Consider the following 23,287-nt stretch of genomic DNA (forward strand, 5'->3'; position numbering starts at 1 on the left):
ATATGTGTGGCGGTGATGGCTCTCCTGCGGTATATACTGTATATATGTGGCGGTGATGGCTCTCCTGCGGTGTATACTGTATATGTGTGGCGGTGATGGCTCTCCTGCGGTGTATACTGTATATGTGTGGCGGTGATGGCTCTCCTGCGGTGTATACTGTATATGTGTGGCCGTGATGTCTCTCCTGCGGTATATACTGTACTGTATATGTGGCGGTGATGGCTCTCCTGCGGTATATACTGTATATGTGTGGCGGTGATGGCTCTCCTGCGGTATATACTGTACTGTATATGTGGCGGTGATGGCTCTCCTGCGGTATATACTGTATATGTGTGGCGGTGATGTCTCTCCTGCGGTATATACTGTATATGTGTGGCGGTGATGGCTCTCCTGCGGTATATACTGTACTGTATATGTGGCGGTGATGGCTCTCCTGCGGTATATACTGTATATGTGTGGCGGTGATGGCTCTCCTGCGGTGTATATACTGTGTATGTGTGGCGGTGATGGGTCTCCTGCGGTATATACTGTAAATGTGTGGCGGTGATGTCTCTCCTGTGGTATATACTGTGTATGTGTGGCGGTGATGGGTCTCCTGCGGTATATACTGTAAATGTGTGGCCGTGATGGCTCTCCTGCGGTATATACTGTATATGTGTGGTGGTGATGTCTCTCCTGTGGTATGTACTGTATATGTGTGGCGGTGATGGCTCTCCTGCGGTATATACTGTGTATGTGTGGCAGTGATGTCTCTCCTGCGATATATACTGTATATGTGTGGCGGTGATGGCTCTCCTGCGGTGTATACTGTATATGTGGCGGTGATGACTCTCCTGTGGTATGTACTGTATATGTGTGGCGGTGATGGCTCTCCTGCGGTATATACTGTGTATGTGTGGCAGTGATGACTCTCTTGCGATATATACTGTATATGTGTGGCGGTGATGGCTCTCCTGCGGTGTATACTGTATATGTGTGGCGGTGATGGCTCTCCTGCGGTGTATACTGTATATGTGTGGCGGTGATGGCTCTCCTGCGGTGTATACTGTATATGTGTGGCGGTGATGGCTCTCCTGCGGTGTATACTGTATATGTGTGGCGGTGATGGCTCTCCTGCGATATATACTGTATATGTGTGGCGGTGATGGCTCTCCTGCGGTATATACTGTATATGTGTGGCGGTGATGTCTCTCCTGCGATATATACTGTATATGTGTGGCGGTGATAGCTCTCCTGCGGTATACACTGTATATGTGTGGCGGTGATGGCTCTCCTGCAGTATATACTGTATATGTGTGGCGGTGATGTCTCTCCTGCGGTATATACTGTATATGTGGCGGTGATGGCTCTCCTGCGATATATACTGTATATGTGTGGCGGTGATGTCTCTCCTGCGATATATACTGTATATGTGTGGCGGTGATGGCTCTCCTGCAGTATATACTGTATATGTGGCGGTGATGGCTCTCCTGCGATATATACTGTATATGTGTGGCGGTGATGTCTCTCCTGCGATATATACTGTATATGTGTGGCGGTGATGGCTCTCCTGCGGTGTATATACTGTATATGTGGCGGTGATGGCTCTCCTGCGGTATATACTGTATATGTGTGGCGGTGATGGCTCTCCTGCGGTATACACTGTATATGTGTGGCGGTGATGGCTCTCCTGCGGTGTATACTGTATATGTGTGGCGGTGATGTCTCTCCTGCGATATATACTGTGTATGTGTGGCGGTGATGGCTCTCCTGCGATATATACTGTATATGTGTGGCGGAGATGTCTCTCCTGCGGTGTATACTGTATATGTGTGGCGGTGATGGCTCTCCTGCGGTATATACTGTATATGTGTGGCGGTGATGGCTCTCCTGCGGTATATACTGTATATGTGTGGCGGTGATGTCTCTCCTGCGATATATACTGTATATGTGTGGCGGTGATGTCTCTCCTGCGATATATACTGTATATGTGTGGCGGTGATGTCTCTCCTGCGGTATATACTGTACTGTATATGTGGCGGTGATGGCTCTCCTGCGGTATATACTGTATATGTGTGGCGGTGATGTCTCTCCTGCGATATATACTGTACATGTGTGGCGGTGATGGCTCTCCTGCGATATATACTGTATATGTGTGGCGGTGATGGCTCTCCTGCGGTATATACTGTATATGTGTGGCGGTGATGTCTCTCCTGCGGTATATACTGTATATGTGTGGCAGTGATGTCTCTCCTGCGGTATATACTGTATATGTGTGGCGGTGATGTCTCTCCTGTGGTATATACTGTATATGTGTGGCGGTGATGGCTCTCCTGCGGTATATACTGTATATGTGGCGGTGATGGCTCTCCTGCGGTATATACTGTATATGTGTGGCGGTGATGTCTCTCCTGTGGTATATACTGTATATGTGTGGCGGTGATGGCTCTCCTGCGGTATATACTGTATATGTGTGGCGGTGATGGCTCTCCTGCGGTATATACTGTATATGTGGCGGTGATGGCTCTCCTGCGGTATATACTGTATATGTGTGGCGGTGATGGCTCTCTTGCGGTATATACTGTATATGTGTGGCGGTGATGTCTCTCCTGCGGTATATACTGTGTATGTGTGGCGGTGATGTCTCTCCTGCGGTATATACTGAATATGTGTGGCGGTGATGGCTCTCCTGCGGTATGTACTGTATATGTGTGGCCGTGATGTCTCTCCTGCGGTATATACTGTATATGTGTGGCGGTGATGGCTCTCCTGCGGTATATACTGTATATGTGTGGCGGTGATGGCTCTCCTGCGGTATATACTGTGTATGTGTGGCGGTGATGGCTCTCTTGCGGTATATACTGTATATGTGTGGCGGTGATGGCTCTCTTGCGGTATATACTGTATATGTGTGGCGGTGATGGCTCTCCTGCAGTATATACTGTGTATGTGTGGCGGTGATGGCTCTCCTGCGGTATGTACTGTATATGTGTGGCGGTGATGGCTCTCCTGCGGTATATACTGAATATGTGTGGCGGTGATGGCTCTCCTGCGGTATATACTGAATGTGTGGCGGTGATGGCTCTCCTGCGGTATATACTGAATATGTGTGGCGGTGATGGCTCTCCTGCGGTATATACTGAATATGTGTGGCGGTGATGGCTCTCCTGCGGTATATACTGTACTGTATATGTGGCGGTGATGGCTTTCCTGCGGTATATACTGTATATGTGTGGCGGTGATGGCTCTCCTGCGGTGTATAATGTATATGTGTGGCGGTGATGGCTCTCCTGCGGTATATACTGTATATGTGTGGCGGTGATGTCTCTCCTGCGGTATATACTGTATATGTGTGGCAGTGATGTCTCTCCTGCGGTATATACTGTATATGTGTGGCGGTGATGTCTCTCCTGTGGTATATACTGTATATGTGTGGCGGTGATGGCTCTCCTGCGGTATATACTGTATATGTGTGGCGGTGATGGCTCTCCTGCGGTATATACTGTATATGTGGCGGTGATGGCTCTCCTGCGGTATATACTGTATATGTGTGGCGGTGATGGCTCTCTTGCGGTATATACTGTATATGTGTGGCGGTGATGTCTCTCCTGCGGTATATACTGTACTTTATATGTGGCGGTGATGGCTCTCCTGCGGTATATACTGTATATGTGTGGTGGTGATGGCTCTCCTGCGGTATATACTGTACTGTATATGTGGCAGTGATGGCTCTCCTGCGGTATATACTGTATATGTGTGGCGGTGATGGCTCTCCTGCGGTATATACTGTATATGTGTGGCGGTGATGGCTCTCCTGCGGTATATACTGTATATGTGTGGCGGTGATGTCTCTCCTGCGGTATATACTGTATATGTGTGGCGGTGATGTCTCTCCTGCGGTATATACTGTATATGTGTGGCGGTGATGTCTCTCCTGCGGTATATACTGTATATGTGTGGCGGTGATGGCTCTCCTGCGGTATATACTGTATATGTGGCGGTGATGGCTCTCCTGCGGTATATACTGTATATGTGGCGGTGATGGCTCTCCTGCGGTGTATACTGTATATGTGTGGCGGTGATGGCTCTCCTGCGGTATATACTGTAAATGTGTGGCGATGATGGCTCTCCTGCGGTGTATACTGTATATATGTGGCGGTGATGGCTCTCTTGCGGTATATACTGTATATGTGTGGCGGTGATGTCTCTCCTGTGGTATATACTGTGTATGTGTGGCGGTGATGTCTCTCCTGCGGTATATACTGTATATGTGTGGCGGTGATGGCTCTCCTGCGGTATATACTGTATGTGTGGCGATGATGGCTCTCCTGCGGTATGTACTGTATATGTGTGGCGGTGATGGCTCTCCTGCGATATATACTGTATATGTGTGGCGGTGATGGCTCTCTTGCGGTATATACTGTATATGTGTGGCGGTGATGTCTCTCCTGCGGTATATACTGTGTATGTGTGGCGGTGATGTCTCTCCTGCGGTATATGCTGAATATGTGTGGCGGTGATGTCTCTCCTGCGGTATGTACTGTATATGTGTGGCGGTGATGTCTCTCCTCCGGTATATACTGAATATGTGTGGCGATGATGGCTCTCCTGCGGTATGTAATGTATATGTGTGGCCGTGATGTCTCTCCTGCGGTATATACTGTATATGTGTGGCGGTGATGGCTCTCCTGCGGTATATACTGTATATGTGTGGCGGTGATGTCTCTCCTCCGGTATATACTGAATATGTGTGGCGGTGATGGCTCTCCTGCGGTATATACTGAATATGTGTGGCGGTGATGGCTTTCCTGCGGTATATACTGAATATGTGTGGCGATGATGGCTCTCCTGCGGTATGTACTGTATATGTGTGGCGGTGATGGCTCTCCTGCGGTATATACTGTATATGTGTGGCGGTGATGTCTCTCCTGCGGTGTATACTGAATATGTGTGGCGGTGATGGCTCTCCTGCGGTATGTACTGTATATGTGTGGCGGTGATGTCTCTCCTGCGGTGTATACTGTATATGTGTGGCGGTGATGGCTCTCCTGCGGTATATACTGTATATGTGTGGCCGTGATGGCTCTCTTGCGGTATATACTGTATATGTGTGGCAGTGATGTCTCTCCTGCGGTATATACTGAATATGTGTGGCGGTGATGTCTCTCCTGCGGTATATACTGTATATGTGTGGCGGTGATGTCTCTCCTCCGGTATATACTGAATATGTGTGGCGATGATGGCTCTCCTGCGGTATGTAATGTATATGTGTGGCCGTGATGTCTCTCCTGCGGTATATACTGTATATGTGTGGCGGTGATGGCTCTCTTGCGGTATATACTGTATATGTGTGGCGGTGATGTCTCTCCTGCGGTATATACTGAATATGTGTGGCGGTGATGGCTCTCCTGCGGTATGTACTGTATATGTGTGGCGGTGATGGCTCTCCTGCGGTATATACTGTACTGTATATGTGGCGGTGATGGCTTTCCTGCGGTATATACTGTATATATGTGGCGGTGATGGCTCTCCTGCGGTGTATAATGTATATGTGTGGCGGTGATGGCTCTCCTGCGGTATATACTGTATATGTGTGGCGGTGATGGCTCTCCTGCGGTGTATACTGTATATGTGTGGCGGTGATGGCTCTCCTGCGGTGTATACTGTATATGTGTGGCCGTGATGTCTCTCCTGCGGTATATACTGTACTGTATATGTGGCGGTGATGGCTCTCCTGCGGTATATACTGTATATGTGTGGCGGTGATGGCTCTCCTGCGGTATATACTGTATATGTGGCGGTGATGGCTCTCTTGCGGTATATACTGTATATGTGTGGCGGTGATGTCTCTCCTGCGGTGTATACTGTATATGTGTGGCGGTGATGGCTCTCCTGCGGTATATACTGTATATGTGTGGCGGTGATGGCTCTCCTGCGGTATACACTGTATATGTGTGGCGGTGATGGCTCTCCTGCGGTATATACTGTATATGTGTGGCGGTGATGGCTCTCCTGCGGTATATACTGTACTGTATATGTGGGGGTGATGACTCTCCTGCGGTATATACTGTATATGTGTGGCGGTGATGGCTCTCCTGCGGTATGTACTGTATATGTGTGGCGGTGATGGCTCTCCTGCGGTATGTACTGTATATGTGTGGTGGTGATGGCTCTCCTGCGGTGTATACTGTATATGTGTGGCGGTGATGGCTCTCCTGCGGTGTATACTGTATATGTGTGGCCGTGATGTCTCTCCTGCGGTATATACTGTACTGTATATGTGGCGGTGATGGCTCTCCTGCGGTATATACTGTATATGTGTGGCTGTGATGGCTCTCCTGCGATATATACTGTATATGTGGCGGTGATGGCTCTCCTGCGGTGTATACTGTATATGTGTGGCGGTGATGGCTCTCCTGCGGTATATACTGTACTGTATATGTGGGGGTGATGACTCTCCTGCGGTATATACTGTATATGTGTGGCGGTGATGGCTCTCCTGCGGTATGTACTGTATATGTGTGGCGGTGATGTCTCTCCTGCGGTATGTACTGTATATGTGTGGCGGTGATGGCTCTCCTGCGGTATATACTGTATATGTGTGGCGGTGATGGCTCTCCTGCGGTGTATACTGTATATGTGTGGCGGTGATGGCTCTCCTGCGGTGTATACTGTATATGTGTGGCGGTGATGGCTCTCCTGCGGTGTATACTGTATATGTGTGGCCGTGATGTCTCTCCTGCGGTATATACTGTACTGTATATGTGGCGGTGATGGCTCTCCTGCGGTATATACTGTATATGTGTGGCTGTGATGGCTCTCCTGCGATATATACTGTATATGTGTGGCGGTGATGGCTCTCCTGCGGTATATACTGTACTGTATATGTGGCGGTGATGGCTCTCCTGCGGTATGTACTGTATATGTGTGGCGGTGATGTCTCTCCTGCGGTATATACTGTATATGTGTGGCGGTGATGGCTCTCCTGCGGTATGTACTGTATATGTGTGGCGGTGATGTCTCTCCTGCGGTATGTACTGTATATGTGTGGCGGTGATGGCTCTCCTGCGGTATATACTGTATATGTGTGGCGGTGATGTCTCTCCTGCGGTGTATACTGTATATGTGTGGCCGTGATGTCTCTCCTGCGGTATATACTGTATATATGTGGCGGTGATGGCTCTCCTGCGGTGTATACTGTATATGTGTGGCGGTGATGGCTCTCCTGCGGTATATACTGTATATATGTGGCGGTGATGGCTCTCCTGCGCTGTATACTGTATATGTGTGGCGGTGATGGCTCTCCTGCGGTGTATACTGTATATGTGTGGCGGTGATGGCTCTCCTGCGGTATATACTGTATATATGTGGCGGTGATGGCTCTCCTGCGGTGTATACTGTATATGTGTGGCGGTGATGGCTCTCCTGCGGTGTATACTGTATATGTGTGGCGGTGATGGCTCTCCTGCGGTGTATACTGTATATGTGTGGCCGTGATGTCTCTCCTGCGGTATATACTGTACTGTATATGTGGCGGTGATGGCTCTCCTGCGGTATATACTGTATATGTGTGGCGGTGATGGCTCTCCTGCGGTATATACTGTACTGTATATGTGGCGGTGATGGCTCTCCTGCGGTATATACTGTATATGTGTGGCGGTGATGTCTCTCCTGCGGTATATACTGTATATGTGTGGCGGTGATGGCTCTCCTGCGGTATATACTGTACTGTATATGTGGCGGTGATGGCTCTCCTGCGGTATATACTGTATATGTGTGGCGGTGATGGCTCTCCTGCGGTGTATATACTGTGTATGTGTGGCGGTGATGGGTCTCCTGCGGTATATACTGTAAATCTGTGGCGGTGATGTCTCTCCTGTGGTATATACTGTGTATGTGTGGCGGTGATGGGTCTCCTGCGGTATATACTGTAAATGTGTGGCCGTGATGGCTCTCCTGCGGTATATACTGTATATGTGTGGTGGTGATGTCTCTCCTGTGGTATGTACTGTATATGTGTGGCGGTGATGGCTCTCCTGCGGTATATACTGTGTATGTGTGGCAGTGATGTCTCTCCTGCGATATATACTGTATATGTGTGGCGGTGATGGCTCTCCTGCGGTGTATACTGTATATGTGGCGGTGATGACTCTCCTGTGGTATGTACTGTATATGTGTGGCGGTGATGGCTCTCCTGCGGTATATACTGTGTATGTGTGGCAGTGATGACTCTCTTGCGATATATACTGTATATGTGTGGCGGTGATGGCTCTCCTGCGGTGTATACTGTATATGTGTGGCGGTGATGGCTCTCCTGCGGTGTATACTGTATATGTGTGGCGGTGATGGCTCTCCTGCGGTGTATACTGTATATGTGTGGCGGTGATGGCTCTCCTGCGGTGTATACTGTATATGTGTGGCGGTGATGGCTCTCCTGCGATATATACTGTATATGTGTGGCGGTGATGGCTCTCCTGCGGTATATACTGTATATGTGTGGCGGTGATGTCTCTCCTGCGATATATACTGTATATGTGTGGCGGTGATAGCTCTCCTGCGGTATACACTGTATATGTGTGGCGGTGATGGCTCTCCTGCAGTATATACTGTATATGTGTGGCGGTGATGTCTCTCCTGCGGTATATACTGTATATGTGGCGGTGATGGCTCTCCTGCGATATATACTGTATATGTGTGGCGGTGATGTCTCTCCTGCGATATATACTGTATATGTGTGGCGGTGATGGCTCTCCTGCAGTATATACTGTATATGTGGCGGTGATGGCTCTCCTGCGATATATACTGTATATGTGTGGCGGTGATGTCTCTCCTGCGATATATACTGTATATGTGTGGCGGTGATGGCTCTCCTGCGGTGTATATACTGTATATGTGGCGGTGATGGCTCTCCTGCGGTATATACTGTATATGTGTGGCGGTGATGGCTCTCCTGCGGTATACACTGTATATGTGTGGCGGTGATGGCTCTCCTGCGGTGTATACTGTATATGTGTGGCGGTGATGTCTCTCCTGCGATATATACTGTGTATGTGTGGCGGTGATGGCTCTCCTGCGATATATACTGTATATGTGTGGCGGAGATGTCTCTCCTGCGGTGTATACTGTATATGTGTGGCGGTGATGGCTCTCCTGCGGTATATACTGTATATGTGTGGCGGTGATGGCTCTCCTGCGGTATATACTGTATATGTGTGGCGGTGATGTCTCTCCTGCGATATATACTGTATATGTGTGGCGGTGATGTCTCTCCTGCGATATATACTGTATATGTGTGGCGGTGATGTCTCTCCTGCGGTATATACTGTACTGTATATGTGGCGGTGATGGCTCTCCTGCGGTATATACTGTATATGTGTGGCGGTGATGTCTCTCCTGCGATATATACTGTACATGTGTGGCGGTGATGGCTCTCCTGCGATATATACTGTATATGTGTGGCGGTGATGGCTCTCCTGCGGTATATACTGTATATGTGTGGCGGTGATGTCTCTCCTGCGGTATATACTGTATATGTGTGGCAGTGATGTCTCTCCTGCGGTATATACTGTATATGTGTGGCGGTGATGTCTCTCCTGTGGTATATACTGTATATGTGTGGCGGTGATGGCTCTCCTGCGGTATATACTGTATATGTGGCGGTGATGGCTCTCCTGCGGTATATACTGTATATGTGTGGCGGTGATGTCTCTCCTGTGGTATATACTGTATATGTGTGGCGGTGATGGCTCTCCTGCGGTATATACTGTATATGTGTGGCGGTGATGGCTCTCCTGCGGTATATACTGTATATGTGGCGGTGATGGCTCTCCTGCGGTATATACTGTATATGTGTGGCGGTGATGGCTCTCTTGCGGTATATACTGTATATGTGTGGCGGTGATGTCTCTCCTGCGGTATATACTGTGTATGTGTGGCGGTGATGTCTCTCCTGCGGTATATACTGAATATGTGTGGCGGTGATGGCTCTCCTGCGGTATGTACTGTATATGTGTGGCCGTGATGTCTCTCCTGCGGTATATACTGTATATGTGTGGCGGTGATGGCTCTCCTGCGGTATATACTGTATATGTGTGGCGGTGATGGCTCTCCTGCGGTATATACTGTGTATGTGTGGCGGTGATGGCTCTCTTGCGGTATATACTGTATATGTGTGGCGGTGATGGCTCTCTTGCGGTATATACTGTATATGTGTGGCGTTGATGGCTCTCCTGCAGTATATACTGTGTATGTGTGGCGGTGATGGCTCTCCTGCGGTATGTACTGTATATGTGTGGCGGTGATGGCTCTCCTGCGGTATATACTGAATATGTGTGGCGGTGATGGCTCTCCTGCGGTATATACTGAATGTGTGGCGGTGATGGCTCTCCTGCGGTATATACTGAATATGTGTGGCGGTGATGGCTCTCCTGCGGTATATACTGAATATGTGTGGCGGTGATGGCTCTCCTGCGGTATATACTGTACTGTATATGTGGCGGTGATGGCTTTCCTGCGGTATATACTGTATATGTGTGGCGGTGATGGCTCTCCTGCGGTGTATAATGTATATGTGTGGCGGTGATGGCTCTCCTGCGGTATATACTGTATATGTGTGGCGGTGATGTCTCTCCTGCGGTATATACTGTATATGTGTGGCAGTGATGTCTCTCCTGCGGTATATACTGTATATGTGTGGCGGTGATGTCTCTCCTGTGGTATATACTGTATATGTGTGGCGGTGATGGCTCTCCTGCGGTATATACTGTATATGTGTGGCGGTGATGGCTCTCCTGCGGTATATACTGTATATGTGGCGGTGATGGCTCTCCTGCGGTATATACTGTATATGTGTGGCGGTGATGGCTCTCTTGCGGTATATACTGTATATGTGTGGCGGTGATGTCTCTCCTGCGGTATATACTGTGTATGTGTGGCGGTGATGTCTCTCCTGCGGTATATACTGAATATGTGTGGCGGTGATGGCTCTCCTGCGGTATGTACTGTATATGTGTGGCGGTGATGGCTCTCCTGCGGTATATACTGAATATGTGTGGCGGTGATGGCTCTCCTGCGGTATATACTGAATATGTGTGGCGGTGATGGCTCTCCTGCGGTATATACTGAATATGTGTGGCGGTGATGGCTCTCCTGCGGTATATACTGAATATGTGTGGCGGTGATGGCTCTCCTGCGGTATATACTGTACTGTATATGTGGCGGTGATGGCTTTCCTGCGGTATATACTGTATATGTGTGGCGGTGATGGCTCTCCTGCGGTGTATAATTTATATGTGTGGCGGTGATGGCTCTCCTGCGGTGTATACTGTATATGTGTGGCCGTGATGTCTCTCCTGCGGTATATACTGTACTGTATATGTGGCGGTGATGGCTCTCCTGCGGTATATACTGTCTATGTGGCGGTGATGGCTCTCTTGCGGTATATACTGTATATGTGTGGCGGTGATGTCTCTCCTGCGGTATATACTGTGTATGTGTGGCGGTGATGTCTCTCCTGCGGTATATACTGAATATGTTTGGCGGTGATGGCTCTCCTACGGTATATACTGTATATGTGGCGGTGATGGCTCTCCTGCGGTATGTACTGTATATGTGTGGCGGTGATGGCTCTCCTGCGGTATATACTGTACTGTACATGTGGGGGTGATGACTCTCCTGCGGTATATACTGTATATGTGTGGCGGTGATGGCTCTCCTGCGGTGTATACTGTATATGTGTGGCGGTGATGGCTCTCCTGCGGTGTATACTGTATATGTGTGGCGGTGATGGCTCTCCTGCGGTATATACTGTATATGTGGCGGTGATGGCTCTCCTGCGGTATGTACTGTATATGTGTGGCGGTGATGGCTCTCCTGCGGTATATACTGTATATGTGTGGCGGTGATGGCTCTCCTGCGGTGTATACTGTATATGTGTGGCCGTGATGTCTCTCCTGCGGTATAAACTGTACTGTATATGTGGCGGTGATGGCTCTCCTGCGGTATGTACTGTATATGTGTGGCGGTGATGGCTCTCCTGCGGTATATACTGTACTGTATATGTGGCGGTGATGGCTCTCCTGCGGTATATACTGTATATGTGTGGCGGTGATGTCTCTCCTGCGGTATGTACTGTATATGTGTGGCGGTGATGGCTCTCCTGCGGTGTATACTGTATATGTGTGGCGGTGATGGCTCTCCTGCGGTGTATACTGTATATGTGTGGCCGTGATGTCTCTCCTGCGGTATATACTGTACTGTATATGTGGCGGTGATGGCTCTCCTGCGGTATATACTGTATATGTGTGGTGGTGATGGCTCTCCTGCGGTGTATACTGTATATGTGTTGCGGTGATGTCTCTCCTGCGGTATGTACTGTATATGTGTGGCGGTGATGGCTCTCCTGCGGTATATACTGTATATGTGTGGCGGTGATGTCTCTCCTGCGGTATGTACTGTATATGTGTGGCAGTGATGTCTCTCCTGCGATATATACTGTATATGTGTGGCGGTGATGGCTCTCCTGCGGTATATACTGTATATGTGTGACGGTGATGTCTCTCCTGCGATATATACTGTATATGTGTGGCGGTGATGGCTCTCCTGCGGTATATACTGTATATGTGGCGTTGATGGCTCTCCTGCGGTATATACTGTATATGTGTGGCGGTGATGGCTCTCCTGCGGTATATACTGTATATGTGTGGCGGTGATGTCTCTCCTGCGGTATATACTGTATATGTGTGGCGGTGATGGCTCTCCTGCGGTATATACTGTATATGTGTGGCTGTGATGGCTCTCCTGCGATATATACTGTATATGTGTGGCGGTGATGGCTCTCCTGCGGTATATACTGTATATGTGGCGGTGATGGCTCTCCTGCGGTATATACTGTATATGTGTGGCGGTGATGGCTCTCCTGCGGTATATACTGTATATGTGTGGCGGTGATGTCTCTCCTGCGGTATGTACTGTATATGTGTGGCGGTGATGGCTCTCCTGCGGTATATACTGTATATGTGTGGCGGTGATGGCTCTCCTGCGGTATATACTGTATATGTGTGGCGGTGATGTCTCTCCTGCGGTATATACTGTATATGTGTGGCGGTGATGGCTCTCCTGCGGTGTATACTGTATATGTGTGGCGGTGATGGCTCTCCTGCGGTGTATACTGTATATGTGTGGCGGTGATGGCTCTCCTGCGGTGTATACTGTATATGTGTGGCGGTGATGTCTCTCCTGCGATATATACTGTATATGTGTGGCGGTGATGGCTCTCCTGCGATATATACTGTATATGTGTGGCGGTGATGTCTCTCCTGCGGTGTATACTGTATATGTGTGGCGGTGATGTCTCTCCTGCGGTGTATACTGTATATGTGTGGCGGTGATGGCTCTCCTGCGGTATATACTGTATATGTGTGGCGGTGATGGCTCTCCTGCGGTATGTACTGTATATGTGTGGCGGTGATGGCTCTCCTGTGGTATATACTGTATATGTGGCTGTGATGGCTCTCCTGCGGTATATACTGTATATGTGTGGCGGTGATGGCTCTCCTGCGGTATATACTGTAAATGTGTGGCGGTGATGGCTCTCCTTCGGTATAAACTGTATATGTGTGGCGGTGATGTCTCTCCTGCGGTGTATACTGTATATGTGTGGCGGTGATAACTCTCCTGCGGTATATACTGTATATGTGTGGCGGTGATGGCTCTCCTGCGGTATGTACTGTATATGTGTGGCGGTGATGGCTCTCCTGCGGTATATACTGTGTATGTGTGGCGGTGATGGCTCTCCTGCGGTATGTACTGTATATGTGTGGCGGTGATGTCTCTCCTGCGGTATGTACTGTATATGTGTGGCGGTGATGTCTCTCCTGCGGTATGTACTGTATATGTGTGGCGGTGATGTCTCTCCTGCGGTATATACTGTATATGTGTGGCGGTGATGGCTCTCCTGCGGTATATACTGTATATGTGTGGCGGTGATGTCTCTCCTGCGGTGTATACTGTATATGTGTGGCGGTGATGACTCTCCTGCGGTATATACTGTATATGTGTGGCGGTGATGGCTCTCCTGCGGTATGTACTGTATATGTGTGGCGGTGATGGCTCTCCTGCGGTATATACTGTGTATGTGTGGCGGTGATGGCTCTCCTGCGGTATGTACTGTATATGTGTGGCGGTGATGACTCTCCTGCGGTATGTACTGTATATGTATGGCGGTGATGGCTCTCCTGCGGTATATACTGTATATGTGTGGCAATGATGTCTCTCCTGACATATCATGTCCTTCACCTGTAGATGTGGATGTCCCGCAGCCTGATGAGAAATCCATCATCACCTATGTATCCTCTCTGTATGACGCCATGCCGCGGGTCCCTGACGTACAGGATGGAGTAAGGGCCAATGTAAGTAGCCGGGGCGCTGGCGCATGGGCAGCCGTGTGTCATGTGGAGGTTAATGTCTGTGTCTGCGCAGGAGCTGGAGCTGAGGTGGCACGAATACTATGAACGGGTGACCATGCTGCTCCAGTGGATCCGACACTACACCGTCATCTTTGAGGAAAAGAGATTCCCTGCCAGCTATGAAGAGATTGAGGTACAAGCTGCGGCCCCCTCGACAACCCTATGGGGGGACAGTGGAGATATATCGGGGTGTAGTAGTTGGCTTTGGCGAGTGACATGCTCTATAACAGTGTTTTAACTGGCTCTGGTGGGTTACATGGTGTATATCTGGTGTCACGGATCCCAGGGAGGATATTTCCATCATCCCCACCGCTCTGCCACCAATATGTCACGAATCACAGGGAGCATACCCTTATCATCCCCACCAATTTGTCATGAACCGGGGTTGTTTGGTTGCCCCTGGTTCTTTCTGAAGGGGATTTATCTCTATCCTACTTCCCAGTTACGGTTTGGAACTTGCAGCTCTCTGGTGCCCTCCTTACCCTCAGGTCAGACCGGGTACTGCACCTAAGATAATTAGTCACCAGAAAGGCTGCCTTACTTTGTTCTGGCTAATGGGCACGCTGCAGCGAGGGCGTTATAACTACTCCCACTCGGACGGGAACAATAATTATCAGCGCCATCCGTTGCTACCAGGTTTCCCAAATGTACAGGACAAATCCGCTGCCACCAGCTCCAATTCCTTAATTAATAACGGCCGCCAGAGCCAAACCAAATTAGTAGCTTAATGTACTTCAGAGGATGTGACAGTACGTTATAGAGCAAGGAGAAACGAAGTTAGTAATTTTAAATATTTTACTCCAAAAGGTAGGCAGTGTTTCCAAAAGGGTAAAAAGATATTATAAAAGTAGACAAGTATCGTATGTACAAACAGTTACAAATAAAATGGGATTAATAGAAGAAAAACGACTTACGGTTCTTTCATATCATTCAATGGTGCGCCATGCGGTGGTGGGGGAGGGGACCTTCCCCAAAATCTTCAGGTCAGATTGCACAGCCTGTTGAAGCTGAATCCGCCGGCAAAAGACCCCCCTTTTCTGGACCTCTGAGTTTTATACCTTTGCACAAAAGTAAGGGTCTCCCCCAACCCCCCACCCCCCTGGATGACCTTATGGGGTGGGCAGAGCTATGGACTGCATTCCTCTTTCTTTAAGTATACGAAAAAAACATCATCCCACATATCTTGGTGTATGAACCTCGTAGAAAGACGACACCAGTGTCGTTACGCTCAGTGTGACATAGGGATTCGATTAAGTATGGACATGGGGTAGCTGGGTGACCCAGTTGCGTAGTAATCCATTTCCCAATTGTGCTGGTTCTGGAACCTAAAAAACTCACTTGCTGATAGTTCTACCGAAGCACATGTCAAATATGTATTTGTCCCTGTGATGAGGGAGCAGCCGCCATCTTGGGACAGGCATACTACAGATTGGCGTGACTCCATTTTGTCTCCTGGTCAGGTAGGCAGACAGGAGTGCTCCTGGACCCCCACCTTTGCTAATGAATAGAGTTCCTATTAGTATGCTAACGGGCTGAGCTCAGGGTAAACTGTAGACGGTAGTTCAAAGCCCCATGAGGAAACCACGCCACCAGGGGGCTTGGAAATGCTTGGGGGCTTAATTAAAACACGCATGCCAAGTGGCCACTGGATACACATCTATTATGGCAGCCCAGCCAAACCGTCTCCAACATGGAATTGTGAATTATGGACGCATCGTCCGAGGTACAGGCTCATAAAAAATATTCTCCTTACCCTAAAGAAATGGTGCATCTAATAGTGCGATTCCCGTGGCGGTGGGAGGTCTGAAACCCGAGATATAGGGATCAGCCTCCCACAGGGACCGAATGGGTCCAGGTTTGATCCCAGTACGACCGGCAGAACAAACCACAGGCGCTGGTACTGCCCGTGTGCTGATCCGATCATCCTGAGAGAAGTTATCCCATTTATTAGATATTGGAATAAATCTTGCAGGGAGGCAGAGGGGGTGGAGATTGCTAAGCCCACCCAGCTGCAGGCAGGGGGGCTCAGCCAGGTACAAGAAGAAGCTGAGGTCACTGGGAGGGACTCACTCCACAGAAGAAGATGATGATGATGACATCTTAAGGAACAGGGTATGCCAGCCAGAGGGGAGCAAGCACATGCTTTCTGGGGGCTGCCCGGCAACTAAGTTTTTGGACCTGCGGAATGCTATGCCCCCCGGCTTCCACAAGTGACCTTCGACCTGGTAAATTGACCTCCAGCTTTATACCTTTAAGCCTTGTATTATTGTTGTTATATTGTACTCTGACTGTAACTCTTGATATATTGTGATTGTATATTTCTTGTAATTATCTAGTGCGCCCTTAAGGCAATTAAATCATAAATTAATTTTGGGCTGATCCTTTTACTCTGATTGCGAATCTTAGAATACCCAGGGTGGGTAACAGGGCAGTCTCCCCGGCGGCCATTTGCTCTAGGTGCAGTCCCTTTACTGGCCTGAGAGACAAAGGGGGCGCCGGAGAGCTGTGCCTGTGTAGTGACGTCACGGATTGGTGACGTGGTAGGAAGGGGTAATCCTTCACAGTGGTGGCAGCGTACGTGGGATCAGAGTAATAGTGTGCGTGGGACCCCTACTCCCAGACACTAAAGACCACCAGTGGTAACTTTCACTGCTGGGGTCTTAAGGTCAGCCCAGCACTAGACGGTCAGAGTGTAGATATAATAAGTTGTGTGCAAGGTCAGGGGTACAGCTGTGTCAGTAACCAGAGGTTTCAAAGATGGCGGAGGGCACCAGGAGTGCAGTGAGGGCGCAGGCCAGTGCTATGGCTTATGAGGAGGTGGTGGTGGACGGTACTGTTCCAGGCGAGGGGGAGCTCAGCCCAGACTCCCCAAGGAGCCAGCCACCCGTGCTTAGTCCGGCAAGGGACTACCCACCACCTACCCGCCCCAGCCTGTCCACATCAGCGGCCCTTGTTGCAGCGGCAGTAGCACGTCTCGAGGCGGGTAATGAAGACGCCTATATGAGACTCATGGCAGCTGCAGAGAAAGCAGCGGAGGCCGAGCGTGCAGAACGCCGTGAGGCAGCGGAGCGGGCAGAGAGAGCTGCTGAGCGGGCAGCGGCAGAGAGAGCAGCGGAGCGCCAGCACCAACTGGAGATGGCTCAACGCGGGCTCCCGCTGGACGCCCCAGCACCGCCAGAGTCCAGGGTTTCCAAAGTCCGGGCCGAGGACTTCCCTCTGCTTGAGAAGGATGGAGACCCGGATTCCTTCTTGCTGGCCTTTGAAAGGACCTGCCTTCAACACCATCTGGCCCTGGATCAGTGGGCAAGATACCTGACCCCCCGTTTGAGGGGTAAGTCCCTGGAAGTTTTGGGGGACTTACCTGCCGGGGCGGAGCAGGACTACAGCAGCATCAAGCGGGCGCTGATCCAGCACTACAACCTCACCCCAGAGTCCTACCGCAAGAAGTTCCGGAGCCTGCAGCGGGGCCCAAAGGACACCTGGACCGACCACATGCGGGCGTTGCTGAGAGCTGCAGAGCACTGGACCTCGGGTCTAGCGCTCACCACCCGCCAGGAGGTCCAGGAACTGTTCGTCATGGAGCAGTTCTTGTGGAACTGCCCAGAGGACCTCCAGCAGTTCCTCCGTGACCGGAAACCGAAGGGGGCTTCTGCTACAGCCGCCCTGGCAGATGAGTATGCCAATAACAGGGCGCCTGAGCCGAAGAAGCCTGCCAGCAGCACCTGGAGAGGGGGTAAGCCCAATCCTGCCCCTGTTTCCCCAGCCCCCAGAGTGCAAGGGGTGTACCCCCCTGCTGCCCTCTCCAGGCCAGGCGCAGAACCCAGGCGTTGTCATCACTGCAACCAGCTGGGGCACTTCAAGACAGCATGTCCCCAGCGTCTTAAGGCCCCATCCATGTCCCCGAAACCGTCCACTGTTTTATGTGTGGGAGGGGGTGGTGGGAGGTCCCTGGACAATTACCAACCCGTCACTATCGGCCGCTCAGCGGTCATGGGACTGCGGGACACAGGCGCTGAACGAACCCTAGTACGTCCTGAGGTGGTGTCCCCTCAAGACTTGGTACCGGGGAAAACCCTTTCCGTCTCCGGAATTGGAGGCGTGGAACCGGCGCTGCCTGTCGCAAAGGTGTTTTTGGACTGGGGCGCCGGGAGGGGAATGCGGGAGGTGGGAGTAACGTCAAATATTCCTGCTAATGTATTACTTGGGACCGATTTGGGGCGGCTAGTGTCTCAGTATGTGGCCACTGAACCCCCAAGTTCGGCTCCCCAAGAATGTCATGTCTCTACTGTGAATGTTGATGTGTTGAATGTGCCTCCAACAGTGGGGGAGGGAGTGAAACCTGAGGGTACTCCATGCACTGACACCACACACACGGGGCTCACGGGGAGGACAGGTGAGGAGACTGTAGGGGAGAGCTCAGAGGTGGAGGGAGGGGCTGCTATGGGCAGTGTAGGGCCCCTAAGTGATTCCAGCCTGCTGAGTCTAGGGCCCCTGCAGGAAGAGGAACAGGCCATGGGGGGAGGAGGCGTCCCAGGAGAGGAGCCACCAGGTAAGACCCCAGGGCGGGAGTTCCCCACACCCGGGATGTCAGGAGGGCCGGGAAGTCTGCCTGACCCGGCAACTTGGTCAGGAGCCGGGGGGAAGCAGGCGCTACCCATGGACACAGTGGTCGTGGCCGCTGTCACCAGGAATGGGAGCGCCGGAGTCCAAGGAGCCTTGCAGAGGTCCGACGGCTTCCCCCTCTCTGACCAAGTGGCTGCCGAGTCAGACAGCGGCCAGGAGACAGATCCCGGGGAGCTGACGGTGGATGTGGCGGTGTTGTCCATTCTCGCCACATCGAGTCAGGGATGTCAGGAAGCGCTGGAAGCTGACGCTAGCCTGAAAGCTCTTAAGGAGCAGGCGGCACAGCCTCCCGGGGAGTCAGACCGCGAGCAGGTGGTCTGGGACCAGGGACGGCTGTACCGGGTAACGGTCCAGCAGGGTTCACCGGAGGCGTGGCCCAGGGACCGACAGTTAGAGACAGCCTCAGAGAGAGAAAGGGGGAGGCAGGGACAGCCTCAGAGAGAGAAGGAGGAGGGGGCAGAGACAGCCTCAGAGAGAGAGAGGAGGGGGCAGAGACAGCCTCAGAGAAAGAAGGAGGAGGGGGCAGAGACAGCCTCAGAGAGAGAGAGGAGGGGGCGGAGACAGCCTCGGAGAGAGACAGAGGGGGAGGCAGGGACAGCCTCAGAGAGAGAGAGGAAGAGGCCGAGACAGCCTCAGAGAGAGACAGCGGAGGAGGCGGAGGCAGCCTCAGAGAGAGAGAGGGGGGGGAGACAGTCAGCCTCAGAGAGAGGAGGGGGCAGAGACAGCCTCAGAGAGAGACAGGTAAGGAGGCAGAGACAGCCTCAGAAAGAGGGGAGAGGCAGAGACAGCCTCAGAGAGAGAGAGAGGAGGGACAGAGTCAGCCTCAGAGAGGAGGAGGCAGGGACAGGCTCAGGGAGAAAGTGGCAGAGACCATGGTAATGCTGATGGGTTGTCCCGGCAAGGAGAAGGTGTGGAAGGGCGCATGGGGGAACACAGGAATGTGATGCCCCCTAGCGCCCTCTAAAGCAGGGAGGTGTGATGAGGGAGCAGCCGCCATCTTGGGACAGGCATACTACAGATTGGCGTGACTCCATTTTGTCTCCTGGTCAGGTAGGCAGACAGGAGTGCTCCTGGACCCCCACCTTTGCTAATGAATAGAGTTCCTATTAGTATGCTAACGGGCTGAGCTCAGGGTAAACTGTAGACGGTAGTTCAAAGCCCCATGAGGAAACCACGCCACCAGGGGGCTTGGAAATGCTTGGGGGCTTAATTAAAACACGCATGCCAAGTGGCCACTGGATACACATCTATTATGGCAGCCCAGCCAAACCGTCTCCAACATGGAATTGTGAATTATGGACGCATCGTCCGAGGTACAGGCTCATAAAAAATATTCTCCTTACCCTAAAGAAATGGTGCATCTAATAGTGCGATTCCCGTGGCGGTGGGAGGTCTGAAACCCGAGATATAGGGATCAGCCTCCCACAGGGACCGAATGGGTCCAGGTTTGATCCCAGTACGACCGGCAGAACAAACCACAGGCGCTGGTACTGCCCGTGTGCTGATCCGATCATCCTGAGAGAAGTTATCCCATTTATTAGATATTGGAATAAATCTTGCAGGGAGACAGAGGGGGTGGAGATTGCTAAGCCCACCCAGCTGCAGGCAGGGGGGCTCAGCCAGGTACAAGAAGAAGCTGAGGTCACTGGGAGGGACTCACTCCACAGAAGAAGATGATGATGATGACATCTTAAGGAACAGGGTATGCCAGCCAGAGGGGAGCAAGCACATGCTTTCTGGGGGCTGCCCGGCAACTAAGTTTTTGGACCTGCGGAATGCTATGCCCCCCGGCTTCCACAAGTGACCTTCGACCTGGTAAATTGACCTCCAGCTTTATACCTTTAAGCCTTGTATTATTGTTGTTATATTGTACTCTGACTGTAACTCTTGATATATTGTGATTGTATATTTCTTGTAATTATCTAGTGCGCCCTTAAGGCAATTAAATCATAAATTAATTTTGGGCTGATCCTTTTACTCTGATTGCGAATCTTAGAATACCCAGGGTGGGTAACAGGGCAGTCTCCCCGGCGGCCATTTGCTCTAGGTGCAGTCCCTTTACTGGCCTGAGAGACAAAGGGGGCGCCGGAGAGCTGTGCCTGTGTAGTGACGTCACGGATTGGTGACGTGGTAGGAAGGGGTAATCCTTCACAGTCCCACTTCTATCATTAATAGTGCTATGATATTTACATTTGCAAGGATAAAGGAACCTTGGTTTTTCCTTGTGCTTCTACTTGTACTTTGAGTTTAAGGCCATAAAACTCCTCAGTGAACGTTGCTGGCACGCTGGTCTCACATTACAGCTGTACAGCAGGAGGAGGGACAGGGAAAGGTGAAATCGCACACAGGCACATGCAGGCAGAGGAAACTGCAGCTGAGAGATCTGTATGTGTAATGGAAATTAAACGAAATTCTTCCCATTTCCTGGCATCTGGGTGTTCTGGCTGGCTCTGGTGGGTGACATGGTGTATATTGGTGTGTTGTGGCTGGCTCTGGCACGTGACATGGTGTATATCTGGGTGTTGTGGCTGGCTTTGGTGGTTGAGATGGTGTGTATTGGGTTGTTGTGGCCTGCTCTGGTGGGTGACATGGTGTATATCTGGGTGTTGTAGCTGGCTCTGGTGAGTAACATGTTGTATATCTAGGTGTTATACCTGGCTCTGGTGGGTGACATGCTGTATATCTGGGTGTTTTGGCTGACTCAGGCACGTGACATGGTGTATATTGGGGTGTTGTGGCTGGCTCCGGTGGGTGACAGTGTATTTCTGGGTGTTGTGGCTGGCTCCGGTGGGTGACAGTGTATATCTGAGTGTTGTGCCTGGCTCAGGCGTGTGACTTGCTGTATGTCTGGATGTTGTGGCTGGCTCTGGTTGGTAACATGGTGTATATCTGGGTGTTGTGGCTGGGTCTTGTTTGTGGCATGGTGTATATTGGGGTGTTGTGGCTGGCTTTGGTTGGTGACATGGTGTATGTTGGGGTGTTGTGGCTGGCTCTGGTTGGTAACACGGTGTATATTGGGGTGTTGTGGCTGGCTCTGGTTGGTGACATGGTGTATATCTGGGTGTTGGGGCTGGCTCTGGTTGGTAACATGGTGTATATCTGGGTGTTGTGGCTGGCTCTGGTTGGTGACATGGTGTTTATCTGGGTGTTGTGGCTGGCTCTGGTGGGTGACATGGTGTATATTGGGGTGTTGTTGCTGGCTCTGGTTGGTGACATGGTGTATATTGGGGTGTTGTGGCTGGCTCTGGTTGGTGACATGGTGTATATTGGGGTGTTGTGGCTGGCTCTGGTTGGTGACATGGTGTATATCTGGGTGTTGTGGCTGGCTCTGGTGGGTGACATGGTGTATATTGGGGTGTTGTGGCTGGCTCTGGTGGGTGACATGGTGTATGTTGGGGTGTTGTGGCTGGTTCTGGTTGGTGACATGGTGTATGTTGGGGTGTTGTGGCTGGCTCTGGTTGGTAACACGGTGTATATTGGGGTGTTGTGGCTGGCTCTGGTTGGTGACATGGTGTATATCTGGGTGTTGTGGCTGGCTCTGGTTGGTGACATGGTGTTTATCTGGGTGTTGTGGCTGGCTCTGGTGGGTGACATGGTGTATATTGGGGTGTTGTTGCTGGCTCTGGTTGGTGACATGGTGTATGTTGGTGTGTTGTGGCTGGTTCTGGTTGGTGACATGGTGTATATCTGGGTGTTGTGGTTGGCTCTGGTGGGTGACATGGTGTATATTGGGGTGTTGTGGTTGGCTCTGGCGGGTGATATGGTGTGTATGGAGGTGTAGAGTTGGCCTCGCAGTGATTCGTGCAGGGTGTAGTCAGGATGTGTGACTGATAAGAACGTTGTGGTCGGGCGCATGTCTGTACATCCTGTGATCAGATGAGACTGGCACCGCTTGTCATGAGATTGTGTGAAGATCAGCGCCTCGTGTCAATATTAATGCGGACAGTCCCTACGTACCACCAATGTCATCACAGTCCCTACGTACCACCTCTGTCATCACAGTCCCTACGTACCACCTCTGTCATCACAGTCCCTACGTACCACCTCTGTCATCACAGTCCCTACATAGCACCTCTGTCATCACAGTCCCTACGTACCACCTCTGTCTTCACAGTCCCTACGTACCACCTCTGTCATCACAGTCCCTACATACCACCTCTGTCATCACAGTCCCTACATATCACCTCTGTCATCACAGTCCCTACATATCACCTCTGTCA

The 23,287-nt window shown here is 50.9% G+C and overlaps 1 protein-coding gene across 12 annotated transcripts in view; it reads left to right on the plus strand.

Moving 5' to 3' along the window:
* LOC138643272 (plectin-like) overlaps window positions 1-23,287 on the plus strand; it is a 554,763-nt gene that overhangs the window by 459,861 nt on the left and 71,615 nt on the right. For all 12 annotated transcript variants that reach the window (XM_069732195.1, XM_069732204.1, XM_069732200.1 and 9 more), the window contains 2 exons: window positions 14,281-14,387; window positions 14,458-14,577. In XM_069732195.1, coding sequence (XP_069588296.1) covers window positions 14,281-14,387; window positions 14,458-14,577 — 227 coding nt within the window. The remainder of the gene's footprint in view (window positions 1-14,280; window positions 14,388-14,457; window positions 14,578-23,287) is intronic.

Source organism: Ranitomeya imitator, chromosome 6 (genome assembly GCF_032444005.1).
Source record: "Ranitomeya imitator isolate aRanImi1 chromosome 6, aRanImi1.pri, whole genome shotgun sequence".
Lineage (NCBI taxonomy): Eukaryota > Metazoa > Chordata > Amphibia > Anura > Dendrobatidae > Ranitomeya > Ranitomeya imitator.